General features: G+C 36.9%; 1 protein-coding gene across 5 annotated transcripts in view; it reads left to right on the plus strand.

Moving 5' to 3' along the window:
* The first annotated feature begins 3529 nt into the window (after nt 1–3529).
* The window catches only part of PBRM1 (polybromo 1), a 65243-nt gene continuing 49054 nt past the window's right edge, over nt 3530–19718 (plus strand). For 3 of the 5 annotated variants that reach the window (XM_010561598.1, XM_010561600.1, XM_010561603.1), the window contains exons 1-10: nt 3530–3680; nt 4409–4506; nt 5075–5222; nt 7541–7684; nt 8389–8505; nt 9081–9149; nt 9904–10002; nt 11119–11204; nt 13812–13910; nt 15382–15473. In XM_010561598.1, the coding sequence (XP_010559900.1) occupies nt 3540–3680; nt 4409–4506; nt 5075–5222; nt 7541–7684; nt 8389–8505; nt 9081–9149; nt 9904–10002; nt 11119–11204; nt 13812–13910; nt 15382–15473 (1093 nt within the window). In that variant the 5' untranslated portion in view covers nt 3530–3539. The remainder of the gene's footprint in view (nt 3681–4408; nt 4507–5074; nt 5223–7540; nt 7685–8388; nt 8506–9080; nt 9150–9903; nt 10003–11118; nt 11205–13811; nt 13911–15381; nt 15474–19718) is intronic. The other 2 variants (XM_010561599.1, XM_010561601.1) reach the window with 1 other exon arrangement.

The following is a 19718-nucleotide window of genomic DNA, read 5'->3' on the forward strand; positions in this document are numbered from 1 at the left end:
CCGTCCCGTCCCGTCCCGTCCCGTCAGCGGGCCGAGCTGGCAGCGGTGACAGCGGAGGCCGGGGCCTCCGGAGCGAGGCCCGAGGGACGGGAGCGGGTCCTGCCCGGTGGGGGTGGGTGGGCGGGGGGCAGCGCGGGTCGGGGAGGGGACGTCGTCCTGTCAGGCCGTGAGGGCGCAGGCTGGCCCGGTGCTCGAAAAGGTGTTTTTCTTCGTCTCTTTCGTCTCCTGCCAACAATAACGCCTCATAAACTGAGCAGGGTGCGAGCCGGGTGCAGGCGGGGGCCCGCCCTGGGGGACGGTTTGGGGGAATTAGTGTTTTGCCTCTTTGTTTCTTGTCCCAGTGTTGATGAGAGGATCGATGTGCTGTGCCTCTCACTTCTTCACTAACTTTCTCCTTTTATAGCGTCTGGTTGTTGCCCTCCCCCTTTTCCTATGTTGTAGCGGGTTTCGGTGTGATCGGTAATCGGGGGAAATGCTGGCTGTGTTTCCCTCCCGTGTTCCGTTGGCTAAATTTGGCGTGATTTAGCGAGTATTTCTGTTGAAACGTGGGAGATCCTGATAACGATAGAATACTTTCTGTGGTATCTATCGGCTTTTAGCTTTTTTGTACTTGGAGGCAGAAAAGGAAATGTGCGCTAGAACCTCATTGGCTTGTTTTAGGTGTGTTATTCAAATGCATGTAAAAACTGTTCATTTAATGAGGTCAGACTGGGTAATACTTGTGGCGATCAGTCTAATACAGCTTTCAGGAGAGGCAGTCTTCCACCCGTTATGTATATATTAGTATACGTGTATATTAGTAATGGCCAAAGCATTTCTTATAGAGATGTCTATGGTTATGTGACATTTTTATGGGCGGTCTGAGCAATTATTGAGAAGACACTCAAGCTCCTGTTGCACAGGAGATGCCTTGTTTGTAGCGGTGGAGATTCTTGGTGTGACTGTTGAAGGACTTGTAAGTTAGCAGTTACATTGCAGAAGAAAGTCTAGGAGACATGTTCTTAAGTAAAACAGCGTGCATTTCTGTGCACAGTAGGATTATCTGTGTTTATGAGCATGGAGATCTAGAGAGAAGTTTGCATTTTGGAGCCTGATGCTCGGTAGGAGTTTTACCTAAGCATTTCTCTCACTGAGTATTCATGATGTTGTTCAGACTGATATGTGTTTTGCACCTTCCTCGGTTATTAGAGGAGAAAAATGGTTTTGTAGGCTGTGTACAGAATGGCCAGGTGTTTTGATTATACAAGTGTACACCAGCGTCTGCGTATGGCTGAGAGCCGCAGCGTATATGCCTCAGATGACGGACATGGAGAAGCCTATATGCAGTTTGCAGGCAGGTGCTGGCTGGGGGTCCCCAGATCTTTATTTCAGGATGGGATTGGACTAAGTGCACTTTTGGGTTCCTGGGTGAATCAGAATTATTGATTCCATTAGTCCCTCCTGCCTTTCTTTCACAACCAAGAACTTGTGTTTTCTAGCAGCCTCCACATCAGCACACGCCTAGTGTTAGCCATTCGATACTGTAGCTCTCAGATAGAAGTTGGAGGCAGTGCCAAAAGCGATGGGCTGATTGACCATTCCTGAGATGAACTGCCTGCTAATAAAGCACAGTTTCCCTGTATGTGCGTGTTATGCAAATGTCCAGAATACCGAAGAGGAAAACAGTCTCTCTGGGGTTTGATTGAAGACAGTAGTTGTATGAACTGAATAGAAGCAATCATTTTGCCATAAAATGGTTCTGTACATTTCATGTGGAATTTCTGAAAAAAATCAGACTTGGAAAGAGCTTAGGAATTGAAACAGGTATATCTTTAGTGAACCTGTGTGACTGGATATTTAATGTTGCTTACTTACAAGGATAAAAATCCACTCTGAAGACTGCTGGAGGTGCATCATCACTAGAGAGTCTATTAAATGTTTCTTGACCTTAAAAATTATTTTCTTATTGTTATAAGCACTGTACTACTTCAGATTCTGTGAGTTTTACTGCTTTCTGGTTTTTACTCTCAGGTCAGATATTGCTTATGTTTACTCCTGCTCTCCTTCATGAATCATTCTCTAGCAAGTGGCTAGAAATCTGTAATACGTATTCAGAAACATTAGAGAAATGTGTTTTTACTGTAAAAATGACAGAAATGTCTAGCGTTCTTTGTACAAAATTACTTTGTAGAGTTTCTGCTAGGCTAAAAATAGTTACCTTCTGTTTCTTGCTTTTTTTTCTCTGTCACTGTAATTATTCAATGTATTCTTTGATTTTATTCTTTAATTATCTATCTACTCTCAGTTTTCTTCTCTCTCTCTTTCCATTTTCTTGTCTTCCAGTTTTGACTGTACTAACACCATTGCTGGTTAGCTACTCTTAGAGTGTTACCTTCTTCCAGTATCTGTACTTGGCCATCAGACACTATGAGGAGACTGGCTTTTCGAGGTGCTGGTTGTACTCTGGTAAATCTGGTAAATTATTGATTGTATGTGCACCATTCTCTCCATTCCTCTGCCTTAGGCTTTTGCTTTTCTTTATCCTGACTGTTAATTATTCCTGCCTTATTCTTATTCATCTCATTTGTGTGCTTGAAATTAATTCTGTCTCTAACATAAATGCTTGAATGCGGTTATGTTGTGCTGCTATACCTTGTAAATCAACTGTGTGCTTCCTAGAAGAAATTCCTCGATTTGGTTGGAAAATGGGTATAGGCTGGGATAGATGGATCTATTCTGTCTTCAGCCTTTGAGACAGCTACAAATAAAGATATTTTTCTGATGCTGTCACTGGAAGTTGGGAAAGAGCCAAGAACTTGTTCCGTAAATCACTATAGTTGTTGGATGGTGGTTATTCATTTGTAACTGTGTTGGTAAATAGAAAACTATGGCCTATAAAGGAGGTGGCTTTTTCTTCTTCTTGGTGATTGAGCCATTCATCTTACACATAAAGTGGGAGTGGTAGGTCACGTGATGGTCCAGACCTTTTTTTGGCTTCAGTCTAAGACAAGGTATTCAGTAGCTGTTTGAATTTTCATTTGTAAGTTGTTTTCTGTGTGATTTTTTTGTTTGTTTGTTTGTTTGGGGTTTTTGTGTGGTAGCTAGTTGTTGGTTTTTTGTGTTTTTTTTTAATTTGACATGGAATTACATGCATTTACACCAGAACTAAGCACATGTCTCTGTACAGCTTTTTCCTTTTAAGCAGCGGTTCTCGCTTAGTTATCATGCATGGGATGAGGTATCAAAATGTAGATAGTTTTAAGAACATATCCTATTAAGAGCTGCTAAATTAGTCTTCATCACAGTGAGCCCTAGGCTTCCTGACATTTCTGTCATGGGTGACATTAAAACTGTAGGACCACTCTAATTTCCCTTTACTCCTGCCAATTTTCAAAAAGCTGATGTTTAGATATACGGCTTAACTGAACTCTAGTATATAACAAACATATGTGACTCATCCTAAGCATTGCTAACTTTATAGTTAGCTCTCACCAGAGAGTTTGGATGCAATGCCATGAGTTTAAGAACGTCTCTCTTCATTATAGAAGAAGTTGGATTCCATGGGTTCCAAGAGGCGAAGAGCTACCTCGCCTTCCAGCAGTGTCAGCGGAGGAGACTTTGATGACGGCCACCACTCCACGAATATACCAGGCCCAAGCAGAAAGAGGAGGAGACTTTCCAATCTCCCAACTGTAGATCCTGTTAGTACCTTCTTATTATGTGCAACTTTTTTGAGGGGGGATACTGTATCCCTGCCTGGGAAATGCTGGATTGTAAAATGGATGATCATATGTAGCACATACACACTGGCCCTGAATCTGTTGTTGCCTTTGTTTAGGATCTTGTTCAGCTTTGGCTTGTTCTTGTCTCCCCAGTTTCATCTTTTTCTTTCCCATTTTCCTTTTGCTGCTTTTCTTTTTTTGCTGATGATTTTAGCAGATGGAAGGATGTTGGAGAAGGAACTGAAATCATAACATGCAGAAGTTGAGAGCTGTGTCTGAATAGCAAATGCAGAGAGAGATAAGTGGGGAATGGCACAGGCAGCAATTGCTGAAGTGTACAATGTCTCTGTTATGCCTTTGATTTAGTAGTCTAATTCATTGCAGGGCAGAAGAACCCCTGTTGTTGTTTTAGATGTCTATAACTCTGAGAGGATTGTACTGAATTAATTTACATTTTGGGTGTGTTACTTAGAATTAGCATTGAAAGAAAGCTCCCTGTGTTCAAAAAAATAAACTAAAATTCTGCAGTACCTGGCATACTTGTCAGGTATCGTATTAATGTATGAGATGCACTGATTTCTTCACACTTCTGCTTTTAGAGCACGCTGTGGATTGGCAGCTTGTCTTTCCCATTGTAAACAGGCTTTGATTTGTTGCCCCCTTAAGATTTTCTCCTTTTTCATTACTTTGTTGTTCTTACATTTTAGATTGCTGTATGCCATGAACTTTACAACACCATCAGAGATTACAAAGATGAACAAGGCAGGCTCCTTTGTGAGCTTTTCATTAGGGCACCGAAGCGAAGGTAAGACCATGATTCTGGTTAAGCCTTGAATGTGAGATTTAATCAGGGAGTAAGTGGATATTCAGCATTAATAGCTGTGATAAATTTAAGCTAAATTTGTCATAGTTTCACACCAGTGTTTGATCCGAGTGTTTGATGTAATTATTCAATGGGACATGCTAACACTGGTGCCCTTTTTCAGTCAAAAAAGGATACAATGATATAATTTAAAATGTTTCTTGTGACAGCTGCCTAAAACATCTATGCCTTTGACTATAAAATATTCCACATAAGTGGTGGAATGTAATGCTAAGGGCATATCTTGGGAAGATTAATAGAAGTGACCCTTGCAAATGCAGTAGATAAAGTAAGAGACTGAATTTTATCTCAAACTCAGAAAATTGAGGATGATAACAGAACATGTAATAAAGTAAGCCTACTAAGAGACCACTGTCCTGATCTTTTAGCTGTAACAAAAACTTACTGGAACTTTCTTTGTTTTATTTAGTCATAGATACATACAAACTTTAGTGCTGTGGTTTTGGTTTTACCACTTGGAATATAATGCCTGTTTTTGTGATTGCAACAGAAATCAGCCAGATTATTATGAAGTGGTTTCTCAGCCAATCGATCTAATGAAAATCCAACAAAAGCTAAAGATGGAGGAATATGATGATGTGAATGTGCTGACTGCTGATTTTCAGCTTCTCTTTAACAATGCGAAGGCTTACTATAAGGTGAGGAGAATACATGTAAAGGCTCAAATTCATTGTAAAAGTGGTAGAGACATGTTCAAATTATTCCTTGGTTTGGCAAAAAAACTTTTCAATTTAGCCTTTGTTTTTGGTAAGAGAACAGCATACATTGCAGTTATTTGCATATATATTCCCATACGGTTGACCGTATCTTTGTAAGATGTCCTACCATAGGAATCTTTTTATGGAAAACTATAGAATAATGTGGGGAGGATCTTCATGTAGTTTTCCAAAAGAGAGAGGAAGCAAAGTAAACTGAGAAAAATACTCTTCTATCAAAGCTTTCCCATTTCACAACACACTCTGTCTAACCTTTTGGAATGGAAAAAGATATTTTTTTTTTTTTCTCAAAAGGAAGAGTTTATAAGTAAGCAAGCATGCAGTAGGAGCTTTGAATCTTTCTCTTTCACTGGCCACTTAATAATATGAAAAAAAGGCACATTGATTATCGTGGTCAGTGTTGATAGATTGTGAGTGTACATGGTGATATATTTCATCAAGGGTGCAATCCCCATGTCCATTCCCTCAAGCTGTGTGTATGTTTTATTTTAGATGTTAATGGTTTTTATTACAGTTGCTGTAAGGAAGTGGGAAAAAAAAATTGGATTAATCTTGTTTAATGGAAGGCTATGTTAAATACAGAAAACAGTGAAATTGTATTTAGTGACTGAGATGATACAGCAAATCTAAAACTGCTAATATTACCTTTCATATGTCTTTGACTTTGGAGATGATCCAAATGACTGCTTTCTGAATAACCCAACCAGCCTAATGAGGTAACATTCAGAAGAGCAGTGTTTATTTTGTTTATGTTTGTGTGTGTGTGTATCTTTTTGAAAAACAGTCAGATTTATGGATTAATGCATTTGCACATTCTGGTTACAGTAGAAAAAGTACAAAGGTTTCCAAATTCATTGTGTACTCCCGAAACTTTGCAAGGCACTTGTCCATTAATGTTGGCTTTTTCATGGTTTCTACTGAGGGAGAAGTCCTTGATGGAAAGAATGATTAGAATTTTACAGAATGTGTGCTGCCTTTGCCTACAGAATAGTGGACTCAGAATTATGCCTGTATCATAAAAATCTTGCATGTAGAATAGAAACAGGTAGTCATCATTCTAGGATGAAGGATTGTTGACGTTTCCAGAGAAATTTTGGAGTTGTGAGCTGGAGATATGACACACAAACGTAGCCTCTTCTTTTTTTGTCTTTTACCTTACCCACACAGTTCCAGTGACGCATATAAAACAGGGACAGCTGATTCATTGTCAAGGTCTTTATTGCAGCAGGTGTTTTATTGGCAATGCTAGATTTGAACGCAAACCTTTGGTTTTTTAGTATTTCAGTTCAAGTCTTAGACTTTTGAGCATCTTGCATTAATATAGAAGGAAGGAGACTAGTGGAGCAGAATACCCTTCAGATCTGTTCCTCGTAATTAACACCTGGTCTAATGTCTTGAGAATATTTAAGCCTAATAAGGTAAGCTTAAGAATAGTTCTCATGTTGGTTTCTCATTTGTATTCCAAGCTGTCAGAGGTTGAGAGAGTGAAGTAAGAAGAGCATAATCAGCAGTAATAAGGTGACATATCTGCAGGAATACCTGAAATAGAGGTTAAGTGACAGAGGAAAGGGAAAGAAAAATACATAAGAGTGGAAAAGCAGTCTTTTTTCTGGGTAGTGTTCTTAAGTAGTAATGTTAATAGGCACATGCTTGTCTGCCCCTGCCAACTCTGTATTTACGAAACTTAATTTGCTGACTCAATTCTTCTAGCTCTTCCAAAAAATATACTTAGATGTGTACCCAGATGGTAGCATCTTTGGAATTTCACGGTTAATGCTGAGTGTAAATCATTACAGTGCTTTCAGAGATATTGGCACATTTGTTGGCATTCTTATTCTGTAGAAATTAATTTTCAAGTGCTACACAATCGCAGCAGTACTGGCTAAAATCACATTTCTGGCATACTGATATTTAGTCTATTTTAAATATCAAGTGTTATGCTTCAGCAAAACCTAATGATTTCTCCAGATTCGTCTAATAGGCTTGTACAAGACTGAACCCAAGTAATTTTATTGCTAAGTTTTCTGAAAAACTTAAATGCTTTGGAGTGATAGAGGTTATATTTTCTAATGCTTATTACGATTCTTAACATCTCTGTTGAAGAATGACTGAAGCAGGAATTTCCCAGGTTTTCTGTTATTTGTTTAATGCATTTAGTACCTTTTAACTAATAATTTATCAGTTTCCTTCAGATAAGAACGATCTGAATTTTGAGTAGAATGTTTGATTTGTTTTTGCAGCCCGATTCTCCTGAATATAAAGCTGCCTGCAAATTATGGGAGTTGTATTTGCGCACAAAAAATGAATTTGTTCAAAAAGGTGATGCTGAGGAGGAAGACGAAGATGAGGATGGACACGACAATCAAGGCGCAAATTCTGAATTAGTAAGTGTGGGCATGACAGCTGTAGTTGGAAGAAGCCATGGCTGTGTATGGCACCTGACTCTGAGAGGGAGATTGGCCTCCATATGTGAAAAAGCATTAAGTCTTTTCATAGTTAAATTATGCCCCAAAAGGTATTTCTTATACAAGTTTATTAGTTAATAATTTCACAGCATTGTATGTGTGTTTCACTTTTGCCTAGCAAAAAAACATTATGAGGTTTTCTGATACGGATAAAATGTGGTTTTGGTTTAGTTGAAACTAATATGATGTGTGCTTGATATGCCAACATTGAGGTTTGATGCATGCAAGCTTCATGTCTAATGACATCGTTTTCCAGCGTGTGTCCCATTCAGTTAGTGCAGCTGTTCCTGGAGTGTTTTATAAGCCAGATAGGATGATAGGAAGTTTGGGCTTGTCTAGTTTTTGTGATTTTGGGATGCATATTTTCATTAATGTTGACAACCAAGTCTATTCTAACAATATGTAATGTATGTCTGACAGTCTGCAGTGTAAATGTGAAATTGATTTTTTTTCTCATGTGCTTTACCTAAATGCATGAACAATGTTGTTTTGAAAAGTTGCGTCTGTGTTTTATAGCTGATTTTTTCTGTCTTTGAAAAGTAAATTAGTATATTTCAGTGCAACCTGAAGCACTCCACTATGGCTGCTATTAAAACTTGTTCTGATTTGATTTCTTATATTAGTCATCTCCAGGTTACCTGAAGGAAATTCTTGAACAGCTTCTTGAAGCTGTAGCTGTTGCCACAAACCCATCGGGACGCCTCATAAGTGAATTGTTTCAGAAACTTCCTTCTAAAGTGGTGGGTATTTTATAATATTGGTTGTGTTCTAGTTGGAAACCTGGACGTTTGTTTAACTGATGTTATACGCTATGATGGGCACACTCAGGGTGCAGTTCTTTGTTACTGTCTCATCAGTGGCAAACTCCAGCTGTTTTTAGAGCTTCCCTCCCTTCTTTGCTCTGACCCACTCAATCCCAGCCCTTCATTCTAGATTGGGGCTTGACCTGTTCTGCCAGTTTCGGTAATTGGGGTTTTTTGATGCAGAGTTTTTAATCTTTGTAAGTATGTCTGATTTCACTGTTCTGTTTCGGGGTGTGGTGTAACAAGTTTAACCAGCAAAATAAATACTCTGAAGACCATCACCACATATTTGGCCTTCAGGCAGAACTGTTCCTTTGTGTCAGTTTATTGATGAATTCTAATTCCTTGTATCTGCCTTATGATCTGGCTTGCCCAAACTGAAGCCTAGTGCTATGTTGATGAAGCTTACACTGTTCTTATCCGCAATTCATCTAATAGCTCATTCTGTGAGCTATTAGAACAATAGCTTTGTGACTGTTTATAGTAATATATAAATTATTTTTGTTTTCCAGCAATATCCAGATTATTATGCAATAATAAAGGAGCCCATAGATCTTAAAACTATTGCCCAAAGGATACAGGTACAGTACGTCAATGTGTCAGAGTATAGACTTGTTTAACAGTAAGCATTCTGAAATTGTTAGAAGCCAAATTTTATGATGGTAGGAAAGGCAATGTGTTTTTCCCCTGCTGTTTGAAAATCTGAACACTATGCTGATTTAATGTTCTGTGCTGGGTTAATGCTGCAGAAGTAGCTGTGTTGAAGATCAAGCATCATAAACTGTAGTGTGCTGGCATTGAGCCTGAATATCTTGGATTTCTTGATGTTTAATGGTTTAAAGTAGTTCCTTGGCAAGTACTGCTAATGTAAAACACTGAAGTATTGAAGCTTGGTCATGCATTATCATCACCTACTTTTGTTGTAGTGCTATAAATAAATGTTTTGTACTGATACATTTTTCATCTTACTTCTCCAGTAATTTGAAATACTGTTCTGTAATTCTAGCATTTTATGTAATAGTGAGCACACAGACTAACTGAACTAGCAAATAAAGGTAAAATAACATTTTGTCAGAACCCTTCAAAATTAAGATAATCTGATTTATTAAGTATTTTTGCAATCTTTTACTTAGCATTTGTAAGCTCTATAAGGACTTAGCACTTTCTTTTTGATGACTCTTTCCAGATGCTTATCTGTCCTCTTTATAAATACGTTCTCGTTTTTCTATAAATGTTCCCTTTATTCTATATGAATTCCCTTTGCTTTTCACTATTTGCTCATGCTGTCTGAAGTTTGCCACTTTAACCAGTTACATATTTTTTTTTTTTGTATAGAATGGAACTTACAAAAGCATTCATGCAATGGCAAAGGATATCGATCTTCTGGCAAAGAATGCCAAAACCTACAATGAGCCTGGATCACAAGTATTTAAGGTTAGTTTCAGTTGTTAATAGTTTGATTTGAGTTCAGATTTTCTTTACTACTTTCTGTGCTAATTGATTCGTAAATAAATCTTTAGCGTATGGACTCTGTTTGCATTTTTTTAAAAAAAAGCTATTAGTGGCTTTTCCTTTGTTTATATTGCTTTTAGTATAATTGGGGTGTCACTTTTTTTTTTCTTGAGGTGTATGATTTTTTCCAATTAAATTTTATCTCGGGATATGAGTTATGTGGCTTCTTTGGAGGAATGGAGGATTCCTGTACTTGTGATTGAAGTTGAAATGGCTGAAACTACATGTTCAAGTGATAGTGGTAGTACTCAGCTGTTAACTTCTTTCCAGATTGCAGAACTGTTTCATATTAAGCTTCAAAACTAGTCATGCATTTTTTGCATGGTTTTTGAAGATCCTCTTCCTTTTAGCCATATTTTTGTGACCAGATTGCACCTGCTATCTTTTTCATACTTAGTTCACCAGCATTTTGTGTACAAATTATCACATCGCTGTTTCCATACACTCTGGAAGTAGGAGAATTTCAGTGGTAAATTATTCCCTTGTGTGTTCGGTTTTAAGGGCTTTGTAGTGAGAGACCTTGTATATGTATAACACTGTTATTTAAGTGGTTCTTGGACTTTTCCAATGGCACTTCTGTTTGGATTGTGGTTTCAGTTCCTAGTGACATTACTGACACTTATAACATTGCTCAAAGTTTGTAATCTCTATTTTGTGAACTCTTACTCTGAATATTGAGTCCATGGGTATAGAATGAGAGCATTATAAAGCTCGGTAATGGTAGTATCTTTCTGATTGCAAAGGCACAGAAACTCATTTGCCTGTTTAGTTCAAAGTGGTATTCGTGTATATTTGCAAACTGTAGATTTTTTTTAAAGTATATGACAAAAAATGAGCTCAAAGCTACTCAGCTATTCTATTCAGTTTTTAGAGGCCACTGTGGGTGTATTTCAGGCAGACTTTGTTCTATGCTTCATTTCTCATGCAAAATTGTTTTATATCTAAATGTAAAAACCCCTCCATTTTTGTTTTAGATTTTTAGATAGATGGGTAAACCTGACTTTCAACATTAAACAAAAAAATTCTTCTAATTGACAGGATGCAAATGCGATTAAAAAAATATTTAATATGAAAAAGGCTGAAATTGAACACAGTGAGTTGGCCAAGTCAAGTCTCCGAATCAGGTACTGCAAATAGAGTTCTTTTTACAATCTCATATAAAAATGTCTATAGACATTCCCTTAATTTTGCTGTGGAGAATATAGTGGGAAATAATTGCTTGAAAAATTAGTTTATTGTTGTTTAAAAAGTTATAAATAGTAAAATAGTTTTTGGAAGGAAACTTTTTATTGAAATACTTCTGTGGTGAAATATTTCTGTGATGTACTTGATTATGAAAAACAGTGTCAGTGGATCTTTTATAACTTAAGCTATGGCCACCTTCCACCACATGTGTTTATAAGTTAATAACAGAAAAGGAATAGTGAAGAACAAGGTGCTTTGATGGGCTTTGCTTTATGAAAAATGCTGGATATTCTTGAACCTTGTTAGGAGCTGCAACATAAGAGCTCACAGTTAATTAGGTAGGGGCAGAAATATAGGAGCAAGACTGCAGGCAAAAAATATTTAGAGGGAAGTCCACATTATATAAACTCTTGTTTGAAAACCAATTTCTAGCTATGAAAAGAGGCACAGGACACTGAAGATCTGGACTTATTAATCAGTGAAGCATAGATCTGGTCTTGAACAGGCAGGTATAAAACACTGTTGATAGGTCTATTTGTTTCATGGACTGATTTTATTTAGGAAATAGCATTTTCTTCCTGTGACAATCCATAGTGTACAGAGAAGTGATGCAGTCATTTTAGATGTTCTTATCTGAAATGCAATTAGATTTCTTCTCGTATAAACTTTTTACTTTTGAGTGTTACTCATAAGTAGGTTTAGGTATTATTTGCCAGTATGGGCTGTGTCATTTAACTAAAAAAACAAAGCAATGTCTTGCAAGTCATCCAAGGAGTTAGCAAACTCTTTACAAAGTGGACTCTCTTTATGTATTTGAGCTGTTTACTGGTATTTGATGCTGGAAAATAACTGCTGTCATTTCCTGCAAAGGTTTGTATGGTACAACTGGAAACACTAGCACTCCTGTACTTTACTGAAAGGCAGTTTAAATTTTTTTGTTGTCTGAAAAATGTGTAGATGGTGTCAGTATTAAAAGTATTGCCTTGGATTATTACATGTGAAAGAAATGGAAATTACCTGATTGATCTTTACTATTTGATGCTTTGAGACATTCAACCTATATAGTGTTTTTTCTGGTTCATTTGTTCAACGTTAGCATGCTTCCCATGTTTGGGTGAATCATTGTTGGAGCATACAAAAATATAAAAGCAGAAATACTGTTAGGGAGTAATTCCTGACACATATTTTAATAATTTTCCTTCTTAAAAGTATGTGTAGATCTTGATTCTACAGACAGTGAATATACGTATGTGTTTGCTTTGCATTAACTAGAATTACTTACAGGCATAGAGGTTTTCTATTTAAATTTTGATTTTATTTTATATTTCTCACTGTGTTGGCCATTGATGAAGCTCAGGATGTCGTGTGTGTGTGATGTTTAATTTTGAGGCTTAACTGTTTTTCTTCAAAATAAAGCTGTTTGCATAAGAAGGGATGACAGATAAATCACACTGATATTTGTTAGTTGAATCCTCTCTTGGCACTGCCAGCCCATTTGCACTTCTCAGCTACCGTATTCTAGATGTTCCCTTATGTACTGTGTTCTCAATAGACCTGCAAATCCTGAAGTAATCTGAATGTCAGAGTAATTGTCAGCTCCCCTCTTTGTTTCTCTAACTTGGCAAAAAAAAAAAATTATAATGCCTGAAGCAGGCTACAATAATATTGGGCTGAATGCAAAAAAAATTGGGGTGAGGGAAAAGTATCATGAAAACCAAACCTTTCACCTGCTGTTCTGCATTTCACTGGTTGCTTTTTTTATCAAACCATTATGCTTTTTGTATTCTTTCTGCTGAATCTACATCACTGAATCATTATTTTTTATTTAAATTCCTAACTGCTTAATTGTCTCAAAGGGGGGTCTCCTTTACCTGTTGCTGATTTTGGTAAAATACCCCCATAAGTTCATTTAAAGTTAATTTGCTATATTTTTGTTCTGAATTTACATCTGTTTTTTTTGTCATTGGTGGATCAGACTCAAATTCATCATAATGCTACTAACCTAAGTTCTATAGACATGTTGCCTCTGTGTCAAAAATCATGCTTTTCTATTGCAGAGTTCATTGTATCCTTTGTCATACTAAATTGCTCTTTGTTGGTGCATTTAACTGTCCTCCCTTAAGTAAAGTGGCAAAATAAAGTTGCTCGACAATATGCACTGTCAAGCAGCTTGACAGTGATTTTGTTAAATATTGATAAAACATGATTGGATCTGTATGATTAGCTTTACCTGGATGCTGAGGAACATTTTGTTGGCTGCTTTCACTGCTATTGTAGGCTGAGCTTTGTGTATAGCTATTAATCCTCAATCTAAATGTTACCTTCCTCTGACTTTATAAACAAAATCGATATTAATGCTGGGGCACTAAAAGTATCTTAGTATTACTTTACTTTTAGCTTTAAAACATTTTATATCTGTCTCTGAACCTTTTGGCTGATCTATCAAAGTAATTCTGTAAAAAGCTTTATCCTTGCTGCAGCTTTTCTTGGGTCTAAGGTGGGCCTCTTTTTTTCCCCTTTCCTTGGCTTGTCTCTTCTGCCTTAAGGACTCCATCAAATTTGACTGCTTCCAAGCTGACAGGTCCTTCCTCACAGGGTAAAGGCAGTGTTGGTGATGAGAGAAATTCTTCTAACAAATATTATCGGTAAGTAAATTGTGGACTCGGAGGAAAAGCTGGGTCGTCATCATATGGAATTAATAAAACTTCGGGGGTTTTTTGTTTGGGTGTTTTTTGGGGTTGTTTGTTTGTTTGTTTTATTTGAGAGTGCTCTTCAATATTGACTCAAAGACTTTTTAGATTCAAATATATTTCAGTCAAATATCTATTAAGTATTATTTAATGTTACTTTGCTGTAATTACTCTTCCATGTTTGATTTTATATTTAACATTGCAAAACACCTGTTGTGAAATACTCTGTATGCTATTATTTCCTTAGAAATGTTCTGAAGAACAATATGTTAAGCTTCATTACAAAATAAAGCAGGTGAAAAAAACCATGGAATGTGTTGTAAACCTAAAGAATTATATTTGGAGACTAAAAAGAAATAATAAGTAGGACTAAATAATTAAGAGATGCATGGTGGAAAACAATGAAGCCTGTAAAAAGAAAGTATTGCATTTGAGATGCATTTATGGCAAACTTGCTGAGTAGACTGGGTTACTGGAGGCTTTCTGGTTTGTTCTTTCAGTCAACAGTTGAGAATTTTGGTACCTAGCAGAGGCCTCGTGTCTACAGTCTCTGGGTTACTGTCTTGAAACAGTACTACTCCTGGTCAATTCCCTGTGCGTATACTCTGAAACCATGGTTTTACACAGCAGCTGCAAGGGTGTTTAAGGGATTCAGCATTTGTACAGAGCTGGTGTCATTTTAAGCAACCCATCTGCTTTTTGCCAGTCTTCACTTTGCTCCCACAGGGCAAGGCTGAGCCCATTGCTAAAGGTGCTTAAAGAGCTGACATAGTAAAAAAGCAGAGATTGTCAGGCATAGCCTACAGTGTGGGTATGAAATGCTGTGGCCCAGGTTTGGGACAAAAGGGAGGAAGAGAGGGATACTGAAGAAGTCTGTATGAGACCATACCCAGCATGGATGCTGACTTATAGAAAGCAGAGGAAGCTGCTTCACATACAGGCGCTCTGTGTGCTGAAAATGCCTAAGGTGGGGATGGGGGAATGGGAGGAGATAGCATATACCGCTTACAGTGTGCTGAACTCCTTCATGTAGACAAATCCCTATAAAACAGGATCAAATAACAAAGTTATTAATTGGGAGGGACTTATTATCATCCCCCTTCTCCCCCAGTAATTCAAATATTCAAGTATTCAAAATAAGACAGAAGATAGCTAGCTTGAGCTCTAACTTTCTGATTGTGTCCAGTTTTTCAGTCTGATGGACTGCCTCTTAAAATAGAGGCAGACTCATGGGGTCATTAACAGTTTCTCTTGTTAAGGGCTCCAGTCTTTTCTTGCATAGTCGTGTCTGTATTCTGATAATGTAGGCAACCGTCATGAGCTTCACTTGTTTACTTACACACTCTGAGTGACTGTTAATGGTTAACATGATAACCTTTTTTTTTTTTTAATTTTGCACATTTTTTTAACTTTTTCTCTTTTATAGTAACAAAAGATCAGCCCAAGGGGATCGTTTATCAGCAATAACCATGGCATTGCAATATGGATCAGAAAGTGATGAGGATGCAGCTTTGGCTGGTAGGAACTGAAATGCAGTTTCTCTATTTTCTTTAATTAAAATGTTTGGAATAAGCAAAACTGTAGAGCTCCCAATACATTCAGATATCTTTGTTTCAAAAATATTTTGCGGTGTTTCCAAACTCACCCTGTAATTCTGTTAAATCCAGTCCCTGTTTCCTCTTAAGTACAAATTTATAAATGTACAGCTGGTAAGACAGGGTAGGCCAAACTTGTTTGCATGTTTTGAATTTAGTGTGTGTGTTTCCAAGTATACTCATGCAGGCTTTAGGAAACTGTTGCTTGTTTTTATTCTTTCGGATATGAAACAGAGGAGAAGACACTGGGTGCTCCTTGCAGTGAAGGAGATTTATAGCACTGCAATTGTTTGAGAGAAATCTTGTTCACACTGGCTTGTTCTCTCTTGTGCCATTGGGTTTTCTAAGTACCTGTCAGGTTTTATTTTTTTAAGGTGAAGATAATCTATATGAGGTATAAGGATAGATTAATGTTAGAACTTAATTCAGAAATACCTGGTCTAGCCTAGCAGTCGTGAAGTCTTGCATGAAGTTTTATGTTAAAACAAAAGCACATAAAAAGGCATACCTTCATACAGCATCCTTAGTTTCATACTAAGCATTCTTTAGCATTATACTATAAGCATATATGGTGTAATGTATGCATTATAACAGATATTTCAGTATTGGTCATAAATTGTTATAGGTGGTTGTCTTTTAAGTTAGCTTGCCTTGATAGTTACTGTCTCAGTAAATTCCTTGCATTCATCTCAGAGCAGGTTTCCAAAATGTTTTTGTACGTATACCATTGTTTTATTTTTTTGTTTACATTATTTCTGCATTGATGTGAAATGATGCATCGCTTCAATATATATTTTTGGGGCATTTATTTCACACCTGATAATTGAACTGTACTCACCACTGTTTCCTAGTGGATGGATATGCTGTAGAATTTTTTGGATCATTTTAGATCTTGCTGCAAGCAAAAGCATTTTTATTCCTGGTTAGTCCAGAGTTCAGTTACTGCTTCAGAGCAGCTGCTTTCTGGGAGGTGTGAGGAGTATTTATTAGCTTGGTTCAGTGTGATTGTTAGCTGCTATTTTTGCAAATTATAATTCTGTAAAAATGCATAGCTTTTTACATTTTTGTGATTTCAATTCTTGAAGTGATTTAACTGCTTTCAGGTGCCACCTTTGCTATAGACATTACTGTCATTTTCATGGAGCCTTGCATAAGCATCTGAGATTTTTGCCTTGCTGCTGTTGAAGCTCTATCTTTATTACATTTACCTAAGAGGCAATGTCAATTTTTTTGGCAGACATCTGTCACCTGTAAGATTTTCTGTCCCTCCAATGCACTACTTGGACATCCCTATGCTTTCAGTCTCCACATGAAAAGAATTTTTATTTAAACCAAGTGGTCTTTTTATTAGTTGCTCTGGTATCTCATATTTTTCCTTCCTCTAACACTTGTTAAAATAAGTGAGAACTAGGCTGCATGACTGAAAGTTAAGAGAACTTTCTCCTTCTCGATACAGAGAACTAAATCTTTATGAGCTTCTTTGATTGCAGCAGTTGCCTAAGCAATGAAAAATACCTGTTTCCAACTTGGAGTTTATCCTTAGTTTCAGAGGGTGTCATGGTGTGATGGAGCTTGTAGAAGATTTCCAGCTCAAATGTACTTGGACACGAGCAGCTTCTGCAGCTCCTTTGCTCCTCATTATAAATCTGTAAAGGCAGGCTTAGATGGTCATTATTTATTACTTACAAATAAGTATTTCATTTTGTAATAAAGCTATTTTATTTATTTAATTTAGAAATGCTTTGAGACTGGATGCTGCTTTTGGTTTTACGAGCATCTATCTTCCGTTGGATTTAGAGCATTCATTTTTGTCTATGTGCTTTGGGACCAAAAATGAGACAGTATTTAAAGCGAATCACTTACTGAGTAATGACTAATTTTCTTTCATATACATTCAAATGCTCTCCTCTTTGCTCTTTTTCTGCCTCATCTCTGAGTAAGAGTACATGTATATGTTATATGCATTTATATCTGATAATAAAGCTCAGTTCACATTGTAAATTAGTCGGCTTCCTCCTTTTGCAGTGGAGTTAATTTAACATCACTCCATTATGAAGCTGTCCCTTCGTTAGGAAACAGTCACTGTGGTATGGAATGAACAGCAGGAAATACATTTTGTTTGGGATTGTTGAATGGCATATATTTTGTGGTTATGGTATACTGCGGGTGGTTTTTTTCCTGTATCTGCTAACTATAGTTGTGGTAACAGCTGCATGAAAAGGGGAATAACTGACTGTTACTCTCCACTGCCAGCGTGTGCTTGGTGGGGATATGGGACCTGGTGCTACTGCATATTAAAGAATCTACAGTCTTGCATTAGATTGTTTGTTCCATAGCAAAATATGGATTTTTCTGTCTTCTGATCTGAATAATACATTCTTCAGTTCTTAAGAGAACAGTTTTCATATTGGCAGAACACTATCATTTTCTGAGTATGTGAGAATATATGTTTGACACATCGCTTTTAAAGAACATATACACATCAGAACGAAATGTTTATAGCTGTATTACAATATTGTATAAACACTTTCCTTTTAGTGCCTGTTTAATTTACTGAGATTTTTATTTTAGGGAGTGCCTTCTCCCTAAAGTAGTGTTCTAGTTTTAATACAAAGGAAGTACATTTCTCATTTAGGGTATTGAACTGCTTTGTTGCTGGCTGCCACGTGTCAGAGAATAGCAATATACTTGACTAGTTTCTTATTTTTTCTCTTTCATAGAAACAAGTTCTGCTTTTTCTGTTTTGTTTCTTACTTTTTGATAGAGCACTCAGAACCGAACTGTTTAAGTAAACAAAACCAAAGACAATATTTTGCTGCATAATCTATTTTGGAAACTTACTTTACCTGATGGCATTCTCTTAGCTGTTAGCATTTATCTCCATGTTCAGGTTGATATGTTAGGTACAGGAAAACATAGTGCTACCTCCAATCTTTTGTTTCTACCCGAGTTATTCTGTCCAGCTCCTGCTTTGCTGGCTACTGTGTAGTAGATGCTACACCATTAAGTGATGCTGATTGGCATTCAGATACATAATTAGGATAATTTTGAGTGTCCTCCCTGAATCAGTAATGAACATCTTCATTGTGTGTTTGCATGTCTACTGAGGTCTGCTTGTGTTTTAGCTTGCATCTAACTTGTCTGGTAGGACCCATGCGTCATACACTCACACAGATCTGCAATGTCAGACTGCAGAGGAAAAATGATAGTACTATGTTATGCAGTCAGTGTCCCCTGTCTTTGTCATCATTTCAATATGTCTTTACTGAACTTGGATAGAAAGCTTGAAACATTGCCAGCCTCCACTGAGCAATAATGAAAATGCCAGCTGGAAACTTGGCGTAAGTGTTAGAGAACTGTCTTTTGTGTAACTGAATTACCCAGTGTGTTGTCTGCCAAGCTTTCCTTCAAACTTTAACTCATGAGAGGGGAAAAAGGGTGAATAATTTAACTCTAATATGTGCAAAACCACGTAGATTTTGTGTTATGCATTTTTGCAAGGTACAAATGACATCATTTGTGTTAGTGAGAAGCATGCAAGGGTTTGCCATTTATTGCTTCCCATCCTATATTTCCACTACCAGTGTATTTTCATTCCTGTTGTGTTTCTGTTGCTCATGTAATGTTTCTTCCAATTTTATCTGCAGTGTTAGTTCTTCATAGCATTTCTTTCATTCATCTTAATCATGAAGCATACACATATGCTTCATATAGATAACTAGAAAAGTTTACTATAACATTTGTAAATACTTTATTATGAAATGTTTATGCTAATTATTTAACAATTCTAAAATATTTATTTCTCCTTCATTTTGCTGCATATATTAGAAGTGTACCTTCAGGCTTTAGTGTCAGTTTTTTCTGCTAAACTTCACAGTTTTTTAATTGAGCTGTGATTAATATGGTCTAAAGGGTTATAGAAGTTTTGAAGTCACCTTTTCAATATATGTGCAAAAATTCATTTTTAATTTGGCCATTTTGCTCAACTGGCTAGGCACCTTTGAAAATTCCAGACATAGTTTGTCAGTTTGTATTCTTGTAGTGAGCTCTTGTCAGATAGCAGAGTGGTAGTAGTTCAATATACAAATATATTTAGCACAAATACTAGTATTAATGGCTTGATGGGTAAATAAGGACATAGCTGTTGTATAGGTAGTGTGTGGCTGAA

This window comes from Haliaeetus leucocephalus, unplaced genomic scaffold (genome assembly GCF_000737465.1).
Source record: "Haliaeetus leucocephalus isolate CR32 unplaced genomic scaffold, Haliaeetus_leucocephalus-4.0 Scaffold148, whole genome shotgun sequence".
Classification (NCBI taxonomy): Eukaryota; Metazoa; Chordata; class Aves; order Accipitriformes; family Accipitridae; genus Haliaeetus; species Haliaeetus leucocephalus.